The sequence below is a fragment of the Vulpes lagopus genome, chromosome 12, assembly GCF_018345385.1.
Source record: "Vulpes lagopus strain Blue_001 chromosome 12, ASM1834538v1, whole genome shotgun sequence".
In the NCBI taxonomy this organism is placed as follows: Eukaryota; Metazoa; Chordata; class Mammalia; order Carnivora; family Canidae; genus Vulpes; species Vulpes lagopus.
Window position 1 is genome coordinate 82,168,827 of NC_054835.1, and position 16,615 is coordinate 82,185,441.

Genomic DNA, 16,615 nt, shown 5'->3' on the forward strand with positions numbered 1-16,615 from the left:
GTTAAGCTGAAGAAGAGTTTCTGCACTCTAGTGTTGGTCCTGGGCCTGTGTCTAATGTTTGACATTTGGATTTGATCTGAGATCACTGGAAAACCACTGAGTGGTTTTAAGCAGAGTAGTAATGTCTGCTTGGGGTTTTTACCTTGTTAAGTAAAAATACCTGGCAGGGAGAGGAGGCAGTGTTAGAGTTGAGGAACCTCAGTTTACTCCAACTGAACACCTGAGGAGAGACTTCGGTGTAAAGGAGAATGCCATTGCCTTAGAATGAAAAATACTTGTAATTTGAATTGGATATTTGGGTTGACTGGTAGATTCTCTCAGGAATCCTCAGTACTTTTTGAAAGCGCATCAGATGACTATAATATGTAAGCAGCATTGAGAACTACCCTTTACCTTGGGGAAAACAGGAGAGTTCACGGGGTAAGCTTGGGAGAAGAGGGTAGTAAGTGAAAAGCTGTGGAGAGCTTGGAGAATATTAACTATTTTCATGTGTTCTTTTTGGAATTCCCCTTTCATATTCATAAGTTCACATGTCTGAATGTTTTGGTGATATGGATTTAGTAACATTAAACTTTACAGACTTTCCACTTACCCAGCCTTGTCTAATTCATTCTTTCTTAACTGTTCCTTTTTATATGAAGAGAAGAGGGAAGTGTTGAGAAGGGATGACTGGGATATAATACAGTTGATAAGAATTTGATAGCATTAGCAGAAGAATCCACCTCTTAAAAACTCTTAAAACCTTTTCTAAGACTAGTTTCATTTGATCCATTAAAAAATGCATGTAAAAAAAATAAAAAATGCACGTACGTATCCACACAAATTCAGAAATTTGAGTAAGTCAACCTTATTAATGTCTAGCTATTTATCTGCATATGTGGAATTCTTGATTAAGATTGCTGATGCTTCCTGTAATTGGACAGAACATGTAACTTCTCTTTCTCAGTCTAGGATTTTTGTGTTTTATTGACATAAAACTGTATCTTTCATGAAGTAAATAAATTATTTGTAGTAGGATGAGAGACTTAAAATAGAGGTGAAAAGGAATGAAATGACGAAAAACAGGGATCCCTGGGTGGCGCAGCAGTTTGGCGCCTGCCTTTGGCCCAGGGCGCGATCCTGGAGACCCGGGTTCGAATCCCACGTCAGGCTCCCGGTGCATGGAGCCTGCTTCTCCCTCTGCCTGTGTCTTTGCTTCTCTCTCTCTCTCTCTCTCTCTCTCTGTAACTATCATAAATAAATAAAAATTAAAAAAAAAATGAAATGACCAAAAACAATCACAGAAGTACTTTTTGTTTTATTGATTACAACCTATAATCCTGTGTCATTGATTTTATTTTTTTATTTTTTATTGATTTATTTTTTTAATTTTTATTTATTTATGATAGTCACACACACACACACAGAGAGGCAGAGACACAGGCAGAGGGAGAAGCAGGCTCCATGCAGGGAGCCCCACATGAGACTCGATCCCTGATCTCCGGGATCATGCCCTGGACCAAAGGTGGTGCTAAACCGCTGAGCCACTGGGGCTGCCCCCGAGTCATTAATTTATTGTGAAAAACTGGTTTAATTATAGCTAGAAATTCTTTTTCTCCTTAGGAGTTACAGTAGGGAATGTAAAGAAGGTTTGTAGAAGTTTTGGGTACCAAAATTGTGGCTCTAACAGTTATTTTGCTGGGATTTAATGCAGCCAGTACAGTTTAGGTCTATTTATTTGTAGACTTTAGGATCACCTCAATGTTATTTTATTCAGTAGTACAATAGAGTATATTTTGTTGAAAGTCATGCCTTAAATACTGAGGTTCTTTTGTTTCCTTTTCTGTTTATAGTGGTAGCCGCTCCTCTAAAACGTTTAAACCAAAGAAGAACATTCCAGAGGGTTCTCACCAATATGAGCTCTTAAAGCATGCAGAAGCTACACTTGGTAGTGGCAATCTCCGGATGGCCGTCATGCTTCCTGAAGGGGAAGATCTAAATGAATGGGTTGCAGTGAACAGTAAGTAGCCTGTTTCTCAGTAGATTTTACATTAGGTTAGTAGCCTTGTTGTAGGTGAGTGTTGGGTTGTTGTCTGTTCAGGGATCTAGTTAGCAACCTAATGTCACATATAGTGATACTTCAATCCACTTTAGCCTTTATTTTATTTGTGAATATGGAATTTTATGACATCTTTATCCATCTTCAGTGGAAAAAAAATAACAGCAGCAATTAATATTTATGGAACACTAATTCTATGTCTATTATCCTTTCTATATGGATTGTTTTTATTTCATCTTTATAGCCTCATGATGTAGTTACTATTATTATTTCAGTTTAATATAGATAAGGTGAGACAGAAAGATTAGTTATTTGCCTAGGTCATACAGCTATCAAATAATGGAACCTGGGCTTAAATATATTCTAGAATTTTAGAGACTACACTTCTTTTTAAGTTTTAATTTTAATTCCAGTTAACATACAGCATTGTATTAGTTTCAAGTATACAGTATAGTGATTCAGCACTCCATATATCACTTGTTGCTTATCATGACAAGTAGAATCTACATTTTAGCCACTATACTAAATTGCTTCTTTTAGTAGCATACTCAGTTATTTGTCTGTATTATGCTTTTTTTTTAAAGGCAATTTGATAGTGATCTTATGAAATTAGTAAAATACATTTATGAGATACTCTTGTATTTTCGGTCAGACTTTAAAAAAAATTTTAAATCCAGTGTAGTTAACATACAGTGTTATATTAGTTTCAGATGTACAATAGAGCGTTCCACTAATTCTGTACATTACCCACTGATCATCAGGATAAGTGTACTCTTAATGCCCTTCACCTGTTCCATCCTCCACCACTGCTTCCTCTTTGGCAACCACTAGTTTGTTATCTATAGTTTAAGAGTCTGTATCTTGGTTTGTCTCTTTTCTTTGATTTCAGTTCTTAAATTCCATATATGAGTGAAACCATATGGTATTTGTCTGTCTTTGACTGGCTTATTTCACTTAACATTATACTCTGTAGATACGTCCATGTTGCGGTAGTAAGATTTCATTCTTTTTTGTGGCTGAGTAGTATCTCATTATATATATAATGAAATACATGTACACACACCATGTCTTCTTTATCCATTCATCTTTGAATGGACACTTGGGTTGCTTCCTTATTTTGGGTTTTGTAAATAATGCAGCAATAAACATAGGGGTGCATATATCTTTTCAAATTAGTATTTCTGTATACTTTGGGGAAATATTCAGTAGTGGAATTACTGGACCATATGGTAATTCTATTTTTAGTTTTTTTGAGGAGCTTCCTTACTGTCTTCCAGTGGCTATGTCAGTTTGCCTTCCCACCAGCAGTGCATGAGGGTTCCTTTTCTCCACATCCTCGCCAACAGCTGTTGTTTCTTGTTGATTTTAGCCATTTTGACAGGTATGAGATGATTATTGTAGTTTTGATTTGTCTTTCCCTGATGATAAGTGATGATGAACATCTTTTCACGTGTCTGTTGGCCATCTATATGTCTTCGTAGAAATGTTCGTCTGTTCATGTGTTTTGCCCAGTTTTTAATTGGATTATTTATATTTTGGATGTTGAATTTTTTAGTTCTTTATATATTTTGGATACAAATCCTTTATGGCATTTGCAAATATGTTCTCCCATTCAGTAGTTGCCTATTAGTTTGTTGGTGGTTTTCTTTCTTTCTTTTTCTTTTTTTTAAAGATTTTATTTATTTATTCATGAGAGACAGAGAGAGAGGCAGAGACAGAAGCAGGCTCCATGCCGGGAGCCCGATGTGGGACTCGATCCCGGGACTCCAGAACCACACTCTGGGCTGAAGGCGGCACTAAACTGTTAGGCCACCAGGGCTGCCCCTGTTGGTGGTTTTCTTTGCTGTGTAGAAGCTGTTTCTTTTGTTGTAGTTCCATTAGTTTATTTATTTATTTTTATTTCACTTGCCCAGGAGACATATTTAGAAAAATGTGGCTCTCCTCTGTGTCAGAGACATTACTGCCTGTGCTCTCTTCTAGGATTTTTATGGTTTCATGTCTCGTATTTAGGTCTTTAATCCATTTTGAGTTTCTTTTGTTTTTGGTGTAAGAAAGTGGTTCAGTTTCATTCTTTTGCACGCAGCTGACTAGTTTTCCCAGTACCATTTGTTGAAAAGACTATCTTTTTCCCATTGCATATCCTTTCCTGCTTCATCAGAGATTAATTGACCATATAATTGTGTAGTTATTTCTGGGTTTCCTCTTCTGTTCTACGGATCTATGCGTCTATTTTGGTGCAAGTACCATAGTGTTTTGATTACTACAGCTTTGTAATACACCTTAAAGTCTGGAAGTGTGATATGTCCAGCTTTGCTTTTCTTTTTTAAGATAACTTTGGCTATTCAGGATCTTTTGTGGTTCCATACAGATTTTTGGATTGTTTGTTCTAGTTCTCTGGTATTTTGATCACATTAAATCTCTAAATTGATCTGAGGTAGCATAGACATGTTAACAATATTTATTCTTCCAATCCATATCCTTCCAAGACATTCCTGTTTCTTTATGCCATCTTTAATTTCTTTCATCAATTTTATAGTTTTCAGAGTATAGGTTTTTCACCTCTTTGGTTAGGTTTATTCCTAGGTATGTTATTATTTTTGGTGCAATGATAAGTGAGATTGTTTTCTTTTTTTCACGTGAGCAGGATGAGGCAGGAGAGGAGGAGAGAGAATCTTAAGCAGGCTCCATGCCCAGGGCAGAGCCTGGTGTGGTGCTCGATCTCACCACTGTGAGATTATGACCTGAGCTAAAATCAAGAGTCAGATGCTAAAAAAAAAAAAAAAAGAGTCAGATGCTTAATTGACTTGAGCCACCCAGGTGCCCCAATGGGATTGTGTTCTTAATTTCTCTTGGAAGAAAGCATATTCATTCATAGTCAATATAAATGAATGTTGAAAACAAAAATATTAGGATTGTTATTACTATCCCAAGATTATTATTACTGATAAGTAAATTTAATAAGATTGCTAGTGGAGTCAATATAAAAATTATAAATAGCATCAAAAATGTAAAAAACCTAGGAGTAAATCCAGTGAAACATAGAAAGCTCTACTTTACAATTAGTCCTTTTTGTATTGTTCTTAAGAAATATATTTGTGGGGGCGCCTGGGTGGCTCAGTTAAGCCTCTGCCTTCAGCTCAGGTCATGATCCCAGGGTCCTGGAATCAGCCCTGCATCAGACTCCCTGCTGCCCTCTGCTTCTGCCTCTCCCTCTACTGTTCCTCCTGCTCATGTTTGTACTATGTCTCTCACTCTCAAATAAATAAATAAGATCTTTAAAATATATATGTATTTCTGGAGGTGGGTTGGGGGAGGGGTGAAATAAGCAAAGAGGATTAAGAGTACATCTTATGTGATAAGCACTGAATAATGTTTAAAATTATTGAATCGCTGTATTGTACACCTGAAACTAATATGCTTCTGTGATTGCTGTTTATTCTAAACTCACCTGTTTCTGGTCTCCATTCTGTTCCATTGGTCTACTAAGACCACAGTGTTTTCTTCATTGTGCTTTATAAATTTTAATGTTCATCTTGTTCTTTTAGAATGTGTTGTATATTCTTAGCTTTGTATTTCGAATACATTTTAACTTTTTTTTTTTTAATTTTTTTTTTTTTTTTTGTATTTATTTATGATAGTCACACAGAGAGAGAGAGAGGGGCAGAGACACAGGCAGAGGGAGAAGCAGACTCCATGCACAGGGAGCCCGACGTGGGATTCGATCCCGGGTCTCCAGGATCGCGCCCTGGGCCAAAGGCAGGCGCTAAACCGCTACGCCACCCAGGGATCCCACATTTTAACTTTTTTGATGGCTATGGAATGGCATCCCACTATCACTGAAATTTGTAATTCCATGATTGCCAATGTCTTTTCATGTGCTTTTGACCATTTGGAAACTTCTTTTGTTAAGTGCTGGTTCAAAACTATCTCACAGGGCAGCCTGGGTGGCTCAGGGGTTTAGCGCCATCTTCAACCCAGGGTGTGATCCTGGAGACCCGGGATTGAGTCCTACGTCGGGCTCCCTGTATGGAGCCTGCTTCTCCCTCTGCCTGTGTCTCTGACTCTCTCTCTCTCTTTCTCTCAAGAATAAATAAATTAAAGAAAAAAAAACTGTCTCACATTTTCTACTATGTTGTCTTTTTCTTTTTGATCCATAGGAATTCTTTATATATCTTCTGAATTCAAAAAAAATTTTTTTGAGAGAGAGCATATGAGCGAGGGTGTGTATGTGGAGGTGGAGGGAGAGAGAGAGAGAGAGAATCTTTTTTTTTTTTTAAAGATTTTATTCATGACAAGACAGACAGAAAGAGAGGCAGAAAGAGAGGCAGAGACACAGGTAGAGGGAGAGAGAGAGAAGCAGGCTCCATGCAGGGAGCCCGACGTGGGACTTGATCCTAGGTTTCCAGGATCACACCCCAAGCCAAAGGCAGCGCCAAATCGCTGGGCCATTGGTGCTGCCCGAGAGAGAGAGAGAGAGAGAGAGAGAGAGAGAGAGAATCTTAAGCAGACTCCACATTGATGTGGGGTTCCATCTTACGACTCTGAGATCATGACCTGAACTGAAATCAAGAATTGGCTGCTTAACTGACTGAACCACCTAGGTGCCCCCAAATTTTTGTTGGTTATATGTGTTGCAAAGCATTTCTCCCACGCTGTGCTGTTTTTTTTTTTTTTTAACCCTCTTAAGGGAGTCACTTAATAAACAGAGCCCCTAATTTCAGAGTAGCCAAATATTGTAATTCCTGTGTATACTTTTCATCTCTTCTTTGTAGAAGAAAGAACACTGATAAATCTAGGATTTTGCTTGAGTAAAATTAAAATTTAATTTTTTACTCATAACTGATATTTTACTTTGCAGCTGTGGATTTCTTCAATCAGATTAATATGCTTTATGGAACAATCACAGATTTCTGTACAGAGGAAAGTTGTCCAGTGATGTCAGCTGGCCCAAAGTAAGACATGGTTCATGATTAATTCTCGTTTTTTCTTAAAAGTTCTTAGATAAGAAGAGAGTTTCTGACCATATAATTTCTCTACTTAGCATCTCCGTCAGTGGTTCACTAATGACTGATATATTAAAGTCCAGATTTCTTAGCCCAAGCTTTATTGCCCTCCTAGTACAATTCTCCTTCCTGCCTTCCTCTGTTTGCTTATGAATCTCCTCTGGTCAATCCAAACTAGATTACTGGAAATGCTTATTTCCTCCATTATTTACACTCTGAAAACCTGCACATTCCATTATTCTCTTGGATACTTTTCTTCCCATCTCCCTCCAATCATTTTTTGGTAATATTTCAAGAAATCTTACCCATCTGCACGGCCCACATCAAATGTTTCCTTGTTTATGAAACTTTTTGATTTTTTCAGACTAAATTTGGTCTGTTTAGCTTCTTTGTCATTGTGATTACACTTCTTTGTTATAGTACTACTATTTACACGTGTCTTATTTAACTTATTAGATTCCTTCTTCGTTTAAATCCCTTTTGATGTAAGAACAGTGCCTGCCACCTAGTTAGCACTTGGTAAATGTTTGCTTGGATCAATAAATTTTTGAAACTGGATTTTATTATTTTTATGGCTGATAATAACAATGACTGCTGCAATTTATTTAGTGTTAACCTAAAATGTTAGGCCTTTCATGCATTTCATCTTTTATTTCATATAGCAACCTTATGAGGTAAGAAAAGAAATGGAGACTGAGAAAGTTAAGTAACATGTCCAAGGACCTATTATATGTAAGTAGGCAGAACCAGTATTGAAATCCATGTCTCTTTGTAGTGCCAGTACTCTTACTTGCTACATACATTAATAACAAAATATTATTTTATTATAAGAAATATTAATTGATACTTATAAGACATAAAGACAGGGAAGTTTTTTTTTTTTTAATTTTTTTTTAATTTATTTATGATAGTCACAGAGAGAGAGAGAGAGAGAGGCAGAGACACAGGCAGAGGGAGAAGCAGGCTCCATGCACCGGAAGCCCGACGTGGGATTCGATCCCGGGTCTCCAGGATCGCGCCCTGGGCCAAAGGCAGGCGCCAAACCGCTGCGCCACCCAGGGATCCCCGGAAGTTTTAATTTTTTAGTGCTTTTTTTATAAAGTATTCCTATACCCCCATTACATTCAAGATAGAAATATCAAACCAAAACAACACTGCCCAAACTTACTCATGCTTAGGAGTGTTATCATTATAAGTTGTGACCTTAGTTTGCTAATCAATTATTGTAGAATACTTTTGGTGACTTATAAATTGGAGTGTCAGAGTCAGATTGCTAACTACCCAGGAGATGCAGTTTTATTACTTCATAGTCATACTTTACTTTTTTTTTTTTTTTAAACCAATTCACATATTGAGCAAAGTATTACCTAGTTGGAGTTGTCTGCCTTGTCTTTCAAATTAATTCCAAACGAGTTTAGATGTTTCTTGGAATCCAGTTCTTTTAAAGAGGCCTGACTGTTTGCCATCATCAAAGATGTTGAAAAGAATATGATTTGAATATTTCTTAAGGTAATTTGTCTGAAAGAACTTATTTTCAGACTATTTCAGACTTTGAAACTTATAATAATTTTAAGTGCACAGAAAAGTTGCCAGAGAGCACAAGGAACTCCCATATCTCTTTCACAACAGATTGCCCAGTTATTAACATTTTACTGTATTTGCTTTGTCACCTACTCTGTGTGTATACTCATTAACAGTATTTTTTTCTGAACCTTTTGAGCAAATTGTAGACAGTAAGGCCTCTTTACCCCTTCATATTCAACCGTGGATTTCCCAAAAGCAAGGGTACTCTTCTACATAACCAGTATACAAAACCCTCCAAGTCACTCCTTCCAGTCCACAGACACCATTCACATTTCATTACTGCTTCAACAATATCTTAGTTTTCCCTTTTTGGTCCAGGATCCAGGATCCTATCTAGGAATATGTATTGCATTTATTTGACTTATGTCTTCAGGTACCTTCAATTTGAAATAATTCCTCAATCTTTTTCTGGTATTGCCCTTTATATAGAAAAGAGTTAACAAAGCAGACCTCTTGAAAGGCCTATATTCAAAACTGATCCATGGATAGCAACTGGGAACTTGGTTTTCAGAAGAGTTCCCACCTTCCTAACTGTTAAGACTGGCTCATAGTGCTTAAACTCTTTGTACAGACAGTATAGTTAATGCTTTCCTTCTGGGAATCTAGAATTTTATTAGGTGCCTGCCACCCAGAAGATGACTACTTGACCATCCTCAATAAATATAACCTGATTGAGTCTCTGATGAGCTTACTAGCTAGACATTATTTAACATGTGTTACCATAACTGAGTCTTGGAGGAATTTAAGTGTGGCCCTGTGACTCCACTGGGAAAAGACTCTTGGAAACTTGTGCTTGATTTTCTCTGAATTTTGCTTCATTCGTTTTTTCTTTTTGCTGATTTTGGTTTGTGTTCTTTCACTGTAAAAAATCATAGCTCTGAGTACAACTGTGTGCTGAGTTGTGTAAGACCTCTTAGCAAATCATCAAACCTGGGGGTGATCTTAGGAACCCCTGCAGAGTCTAGTCTGTCTGCTGTTTCCTTATGACCACATTCAGGCTATGCATTCTTGACAGGACACCATAATTTTTTTCTCAGTGAATCATATCAAGGGGCATATAATGTCAACCATCGCATCATTGGTGATGTTAGCCCTGATTGCTTTATCATCTTAGCATCTGCAAGGTTTCTTTACCTCTAATTTGTCATTCCCCACCCCTTTGAAATTGACTAGTATTTTATTGTGAGGTTTTCTGATATACCAATATCCTGTTCCTGTGAACTAGGGAGAATTACTGCCACTTAGAATACTGCTGTGATCACTTTCCCCACAGAAACCTTAACTAAATGGCTAGTTAGGAAGAATATACATAATTCTTCAAAGTGACAGATGCAGGCTCTTGATACTACAAAAACAAAAAATGATCTTTCTTTTCTTCTTTCATCCTTTTATTCTTTCTTTCCTTCTCTTCCCTCCTCTCCTACTTACCCTCCCTCCCTTCCTTCCTTTTTTTATTTTGAGAATCTTAAGTTTTGTCCATTATTAGGGCTGACAAGATGCAGTGGTCATTGTGCTTTGCTGTTGTTAGCAGAAGATGCTTGGGATTTACCAAGGAGAGGCATTTGTTAGTAGCTTAGTATGGGCTCTGCGCAAGGTGTTATTAAGTGATGGCTCAGAGGATTTTGTCAGTTATTATTTGTTATTATTATTAACCAAGAAATGATGAATATTTTGCCGTTCATACCATGATGACAGAAATAAATTTCGAAGAGAATGATCTGTCAAAAAAGGAATAAAAAAATCAATGTGGGCAAAATACAGTTACAGGATGAAGTCACTTAAGTAGAAACATGAAAAAAAAATGGATCAGGAAATCATAGTTCTAGACTGTAGAAGTATAAGCAGTATGTAGTTTTATTTTTCAAAAAACACTAGCATATTCAAAGTATGTTTAAAAAAGCTTCAGAATATTGGAAATGATTTTTAGGTCAACTGTGTCTGCTTTTGATTTCTGCATTTAAAAATGAATATGTAACACCTTATCACTAACAAAATGAAAAATATGATTGGGATGGAAGGCAAAAATGTTAAGATTTCTTAATATGTGGGAGAAAACATGGATGAATCCCTGTCTTTAAGTGAAAAATAATGATGCTAAAAGTTCCACCATTTGTGGTCTCTGTCTCCTAGAACGAGAACAAACAAGTCTCCCTCAGGATTTTAGCTTTAATTTAGGAAGAATCTCTTGACTGTGAAAGTGATTAAACAGTGGAACAGAATGCCACATGTTGGGGAATCTCCTTTTGGAGACCTTCAAAGTAGACTTGACAGTCAGTGCTGTTGCCCAGGTTTGGCAGTAAGGTGTGCTGTTAGAATGTTTTTTCAGGTGTATTGTGTTTAGGTTTATTGTTTAGGTGTAAGAATGGAAAGCTTCAAAAAAAAAAAAAAAAAAAAAAAAGAATGGAAAGCTTCCTTATTTAACCTATTTCAAGATAATTTTCATCATTTAAAGTACTCTGTATTTTTCTGTTATATTTTCTTTCACCTTTTTTGTTAGACTCACTGACCTATCATTTTGTCAGTCCAGACTGGAACTGCAACAAGGTTAGAATAACAAAATTGATTCAAAGTGGTAGAAGTAATCTTTTGGAAACTAAAAAACAAAATGGTAGTTCAGTTTAGAGATTTTTATGCTTTGGAGTTTCAGCTGTGTGTTTATTTCTTATCTTTTTTTTTTTTTTAATTAAGATTTTATTTATTTATTCACGAGAGACAGAGAGAGAGAGAGAGAGAGAGAGGCAGAGACACAGAGACACAGGCAGAGGGAGAAGCAGGCTCCATGCAGGGAGCCTGATGTGGGACTCCATCCAAGGTCTCCAGGATCACACCCTGGGCTGAAGGCGGCTCTAAACCACTGAGCCACCAGGGCTGCCTGCTTATTTCTTATCTTAAAAATCAAGTTGTTTTTTGTGTGTGGGTGTGGGGGTGTGTATAAGTCTATTACCATTTTTGTTAAACTGTTTTTAGCTACTCATTTACAAGCCTCTCTCCAGTCTATTTTCCTGTATGATACAATATGGAAAGTATCTTTCATTTTAGTGCCCATTGATCAATAACAGTATTCTTTGATACAGTATTTTTCAAGTGGTAGGTGCACATTAAATGTTTATATCAAAGGATAGTGTCTGTTAATACCCAAATCCTATCAGTATCTTTATTTGGGTTGCCATCTTTCTTCTTCTTCTTCTTCCTTCTTCCTTCTTCCTTCTTCCTTCCTTCTTCCTTCTTCCTTCCTTCTTCTTCCTTTTCTTCTTCCTTTTCTTTCTTCTCCTTCCTTCCTTCCTTCCTTCCTTCCTTCCTTCCTTCCTTCCTTCCTTCCTTTCTTTTCTTCTTTCTTCTTTCTTCTTCTTCTTTTTTTTTTTTTTTTTTTAAGATTTTTCTGTTTTTATTCGTGAGAGACATAGAGAGAGGCAGAGACATAGGCAGAGGGAGAAGCAGGCTTCTCACAGGGAGCCTGATGTGGAACTCAATCCCAGGATACCGGGATCACGACACAAGCCAAAGGCAGATGCTCAACCACTTGAGCCACCCAGGTGCCCTGCCATTTTTCTTTAAAGACATTATTTAACTCTTCAACCAAATGTACTCAGATATTGACTTATTCTCCTCTTCATACATCTTACTTTGGAGCTTCCATATTAATTCTCTTCTTAATCCAAAATTTAAAGTCTCAAATTAAAAGAATTGTATTGCATAAGGAGACATGTTTTTTGAAGGAGAAAACAACCATAAAGGTTAAAGAAGGTTATCAGAGAAGCAAAGTAGGAAGTTAGCTAGATTTTCTACTATGGCAATGTATGATTCTATAATATAAATATGATATCTAAAGAAAAGCTTACAAAAAATGAGTTTGATGGGCTCTGCTTAGTTTGGATCATGATAAATGCAAAATAGTCCAGTAACAGTTTAAAAACCCTAAATTTAAATGCCAAATATCTTTATTTAGAGGAGATTGTTTATTTTTATTTTATTTTATTTTATGTGGAGCAGATTGTTTAACACGTGTGTCCTGTGTACATTCATAATATACATACATATATAATTAAAAAATACACATTTTGTATGAGTATATATTGATATTTTATGTTCCTATTATCTTTCCAATACAGATATGAGTATCATTGGGCAGATGGAACAAACATAAAGAAGCCTATTAAGTGCTCTGCACCAAAGTATATTGATTATCTGATGACTTGGGTTCAGGACCAGTTGGATGATGAGACATTATTTCCATCAAAAATTGGTATAATTGTTTTGTGTAATTGGAATCCATTATTTATCTAGTTTTATATATTTCTAGAGCTTATTGGCTCTCTAGACTACTATAGGTATCAAAATATTTTTAATTGTTTACATTTAAAATTATTTTATCTCTTTCATACCAGAGTTTATCATGAATATTAAGTTAAACCTCCCTGTAATTTTAAATGACAATATCAGTGTATCTTGGATAATAACAAAATTTGGCCTGTGTTCTAGAAAAAAGAGACTGTATACTGGATAGGCAGCCAGTATCATCTGTCACGGTCATATCCATTTCTTGTTTAGGGAACAAGCTTATATTACTTATTTCCAGTTTTACAGTGTATTTGTGGCAAAGAGGGAGTTTGAGTTTATAATGACAGTGTGAATCTTACACACTGTGAAATCAAGCTAGGTGAGAAGAAACAAGATTTGAGAGGTTAGCCTGTTACCTGCTTTGAATGACTTTTGCTTTTTTTATATTTGCTCTTAAGGAAATTATATTTGCTTTCTAGTAGAAATTGTTCACATCTAGATAATTCATATGGTTTTACTCTCTAAAACTTCTTATAATGTGTTTTCTGAGAAAATTAAGAATTTGTTCTATCAACAGACAACTTTTTTAGTATATTTTATGCTTTTAGAGTTTGGAAGAAGGGTGTGGTAGAGGAGACAGCAATGTAAATAGTTGCTGTTATTATGGATTGTTTTAAACACATTTATTGAATGTCTTAACTACTTTGGAGCCTTTGTAATAAGAGGCTGTTTTTTAGGACTGCCTTACTTATATACCTCATAATCATTTTGGTTAAGTGCCTTCTCCTTTTATCTCCCATAATATATTTTGTAACTTTTTATTTTGACTGAATTTCAGGCTTTTAGAAAATTTACAAGAATTATGCAAAGAATCCCTGTTCTCCCCCCCCACCCCATTCTGCACTCCCCACAACTTCATGTTTTCTTTTTCCTGAACTGTTTGAGAGTAAGTTGCATGCATGATGTCCTTTATTCAAATATGCTTTAGTGTGCATTTTCCTAAGCATGATGTCCCTTTATCCAAATATGCTTCAGTGCATTTTCTTAGGAAATCACAGTATAACTATCAAAATCAGGAATTTAACAATGATACAAGAGTATTATTTAATTTGTAGATCTTATTCAGATTTTTCAAAATTTCCCAATAATATCCTTCATAGCAAAAGAAAATCTCTGACATTTGTTTGTCATGTTACTGTAACTTTTTAAAATATGGAATATGTGTACTTCATTCTTTTTTGGTCCTTCATGATACTGACCTTTTCAAAGAATATAAGCATACTATTTTATATAGTGTCCTTTCATCTTGGTTTGTCTTGTGTTTCCTTGTGATCTCTCTCTATATATATTTTAAGATTTTTTTAAAGTAATCTCTACGCCCAGCATATGGCTTGAACTTAAAACCCCTAGTCATGTGGTCTGCTGACGGAACCAGCCAAGCACCCTGGTACCTATAATGTTTTTAAATGAATGGTAGGCAATGTGATGACACTGAATCCAGTAGTATTAGGATTTGGCTTGTGTATTACCAATTTGGCTCATTTAGCCAGTGTAACAAAGGACATGGAATTTTTCATTTTTCTAGTCTGTAATTGTTTAATTGCTATAAAAGTGCTCTTATTCATAAAACAATGAGCCTCATTGAGAGGAACTGCAGCTAATTTCAGAATAAATGTAGACCTGGAGTTGTAATGAAATAATTTCCATCAAGAAAATATAAAAACATATTGCAAGCTTTGTAAACAAAACCGAACATGGTTAGTACATTGTGCTTAACGAATATTTATATTGAGACTTGATGTTAAGAAATATGAGGGTATGATTGTGAGTTTTAGCTTCATTACCATCTTAGGCATAAATCTATTTCACATTTTGAAGTGGCAGGTATATAAGAGACTTAAGGGGCTTATTCCATGGAACTTTTGAGGTTTATTTTCATTCATGATATGTTGAGAACTTCTGAAAAGTACAGTGGGTATTTGGTAATAATTCACAAATACTTTTGAGCTTTGTCTTATTATTTTATATTGCCATTTGTTGATAAACTCATACTACCTTGTTCTTTTGTTAATAGAGAGGGTTGTTTATCTATTTATTAGGTGTCCCATTCCCGAAGAATTTCATGTCTGTGGCAAAAACTATCCTCAAACGCCTCTTTAGGGTTTATGCTCACATTTATCATCAGCATTTCGACCCTGTGATCCAGCTTCAGGAGGAAGCACATCTCAATACATCATTCAAGCACTTTATTTTTTTTGTCCAGGTAAGTTGAATTAGGAGGCCTTTTTTACTCAGTAAAACCAGTTATCTACAGAGTTCCAGGGTGAATCTCGCATCTATACTGTTAGGATAAAATTTGCCGTATCTCTCTAGCCTTTATCTTTGTATGCTTGCCATGATGATAAGGCCTTTTGTTTCTGATTCCATTCATCTCCAAGTTGGTGGCATGCCAGTCTGAAATGGATCTGAGAGGTGTCTTGCCTTGAATTTGCTTCAGTTAACAGGCTGTAATGGAGGGGCTGAGTTAGGAATCTGGCTCGTTTAGCAGGCCTGTAGATAAACTTGGTCTCTTTAGCATTCCTCCTAATCGTCTTAACCATCAATACCTGCCTACTCTAGATGTTTTTTTGTTTTTGTTTTTTTCAGCAAATTCTGTCCTGGAAATGGGCTTTGAATATAATACCTTTCCCCCCTCCTTTTAAAAACCATATTCTGAATAATTTTTAAGTTAGGTTCTACTCATTATACCTGAAGAACAAAGATGTTCCAAAGAGTGTTGCTATTCCAGAGGTCCATTAGTCTTTTTTCTGACTCCAGTTGACCTCTTCTTCCTTCTCCCTTTAGTTCTCAAAGGTGTAGACTAAGAGAAGTTGGATATTTTCATTCTGCTATGATAATTAGATCACTACTAGGCAGGATTGAAAGAGGTGGAAATGGTTAAGCTGATCAGCTTTTTTTTTTTTTTTTTTTGGTGGAGGTTGAGAGAGTAGATGGTAGGCAGAAGTCCAAGTCTTGAATCTGTGTTTTTTATTTATTTTTTATTAAATATATTATTTATTTGAAGGACGGTGAGCCAGAGAGAGAGAGAACCCAATCAGGGTTCTCCCTCTGGGAGGGTCAGAGGGAGAAGGAGAAGCAGACTCCTTGCTGAGCACAGAGCCTGTCATGGGGCTCAGTCCCAGGACCCTGAGATCATGACCTGAGCTGAAGTCAGATGCCCAAAAACTGAGCCACCCAGGCGCCCCTATATGATCTTTTAGAGTGCAATGTTCTCTCTCAACTGCTACCAAATAGTAGGGGATTGATAAATACAGCATTTGCCACATCTGAGCCTATTTACATCACAAGATACTGTGACTTTCTTAAAGGTAGGTCCATTAGTTATACAGTGACCCTTTGACTGAGTAAGAGGTGCTCTGACCTGGGCCTCACTGTTAATAGAACCCTATTCTGGCCCTTCTCCAGCTGTACTCCCCACAGTGTAAGGGACCCATAGGGCAAAGAACATAACTCCCATCCCACTGGTCTGTGCTTAGGTACCTGACACTTCAGAATTTCCTTTTCACATGGTCCCAGTTGTATTTCCAGCATGTTCACAGATCTTACCCTTGGGTCCATTCTTTCAAGGGAAGGTGATATCTCTGATAGGTGTACCTCTAGATCTAAGGGGTAGTCAGATGGCAGCTGTTTGTGAGAGTGTGTGACCATGGCG

The 16,615-nt window shown here is 36.4% G+C and overlaps 1 protein-coding gene across 7 annotated transcripts in view; it reads left to right on the forward strand.

The window, feature by feature from the left end:
* Positions 1–16,615, forward strand: part of MOB1B (MOB kinase activator 1B) — a 60,186-nt gene that overhangs the window by 36,492 nt on the left and 7,079 nt on the right. For 5 of the 7 annotated variants that reach the window (XM_041724080.1, XM_041724081.1, XM_041724082.1 and 2 more), the window contains 4 exons: positions 1,833–1,999; positions 6,897–6,990; positions 12,735–12,868; positions 15,003–15,166. In XM_041724080.1, coding sequence (XP_041580014.1) covers positions 1,833–1,999; positions 6,897–6,990; positions 12,735–12,868; positions 15,003–15,166 — 559 coding nt within the window. Of the gene's footprint in view, positions 1–1,832; positions 2,000–6,896; positions 6,991–12,734; positions 12,869–15,002; positions 15,167–16,615 lie in introns of those variants that run through there. The other 2 variants (XR_005982995.1, XM_041724078.1) reach the window with 2 other exon arrangements.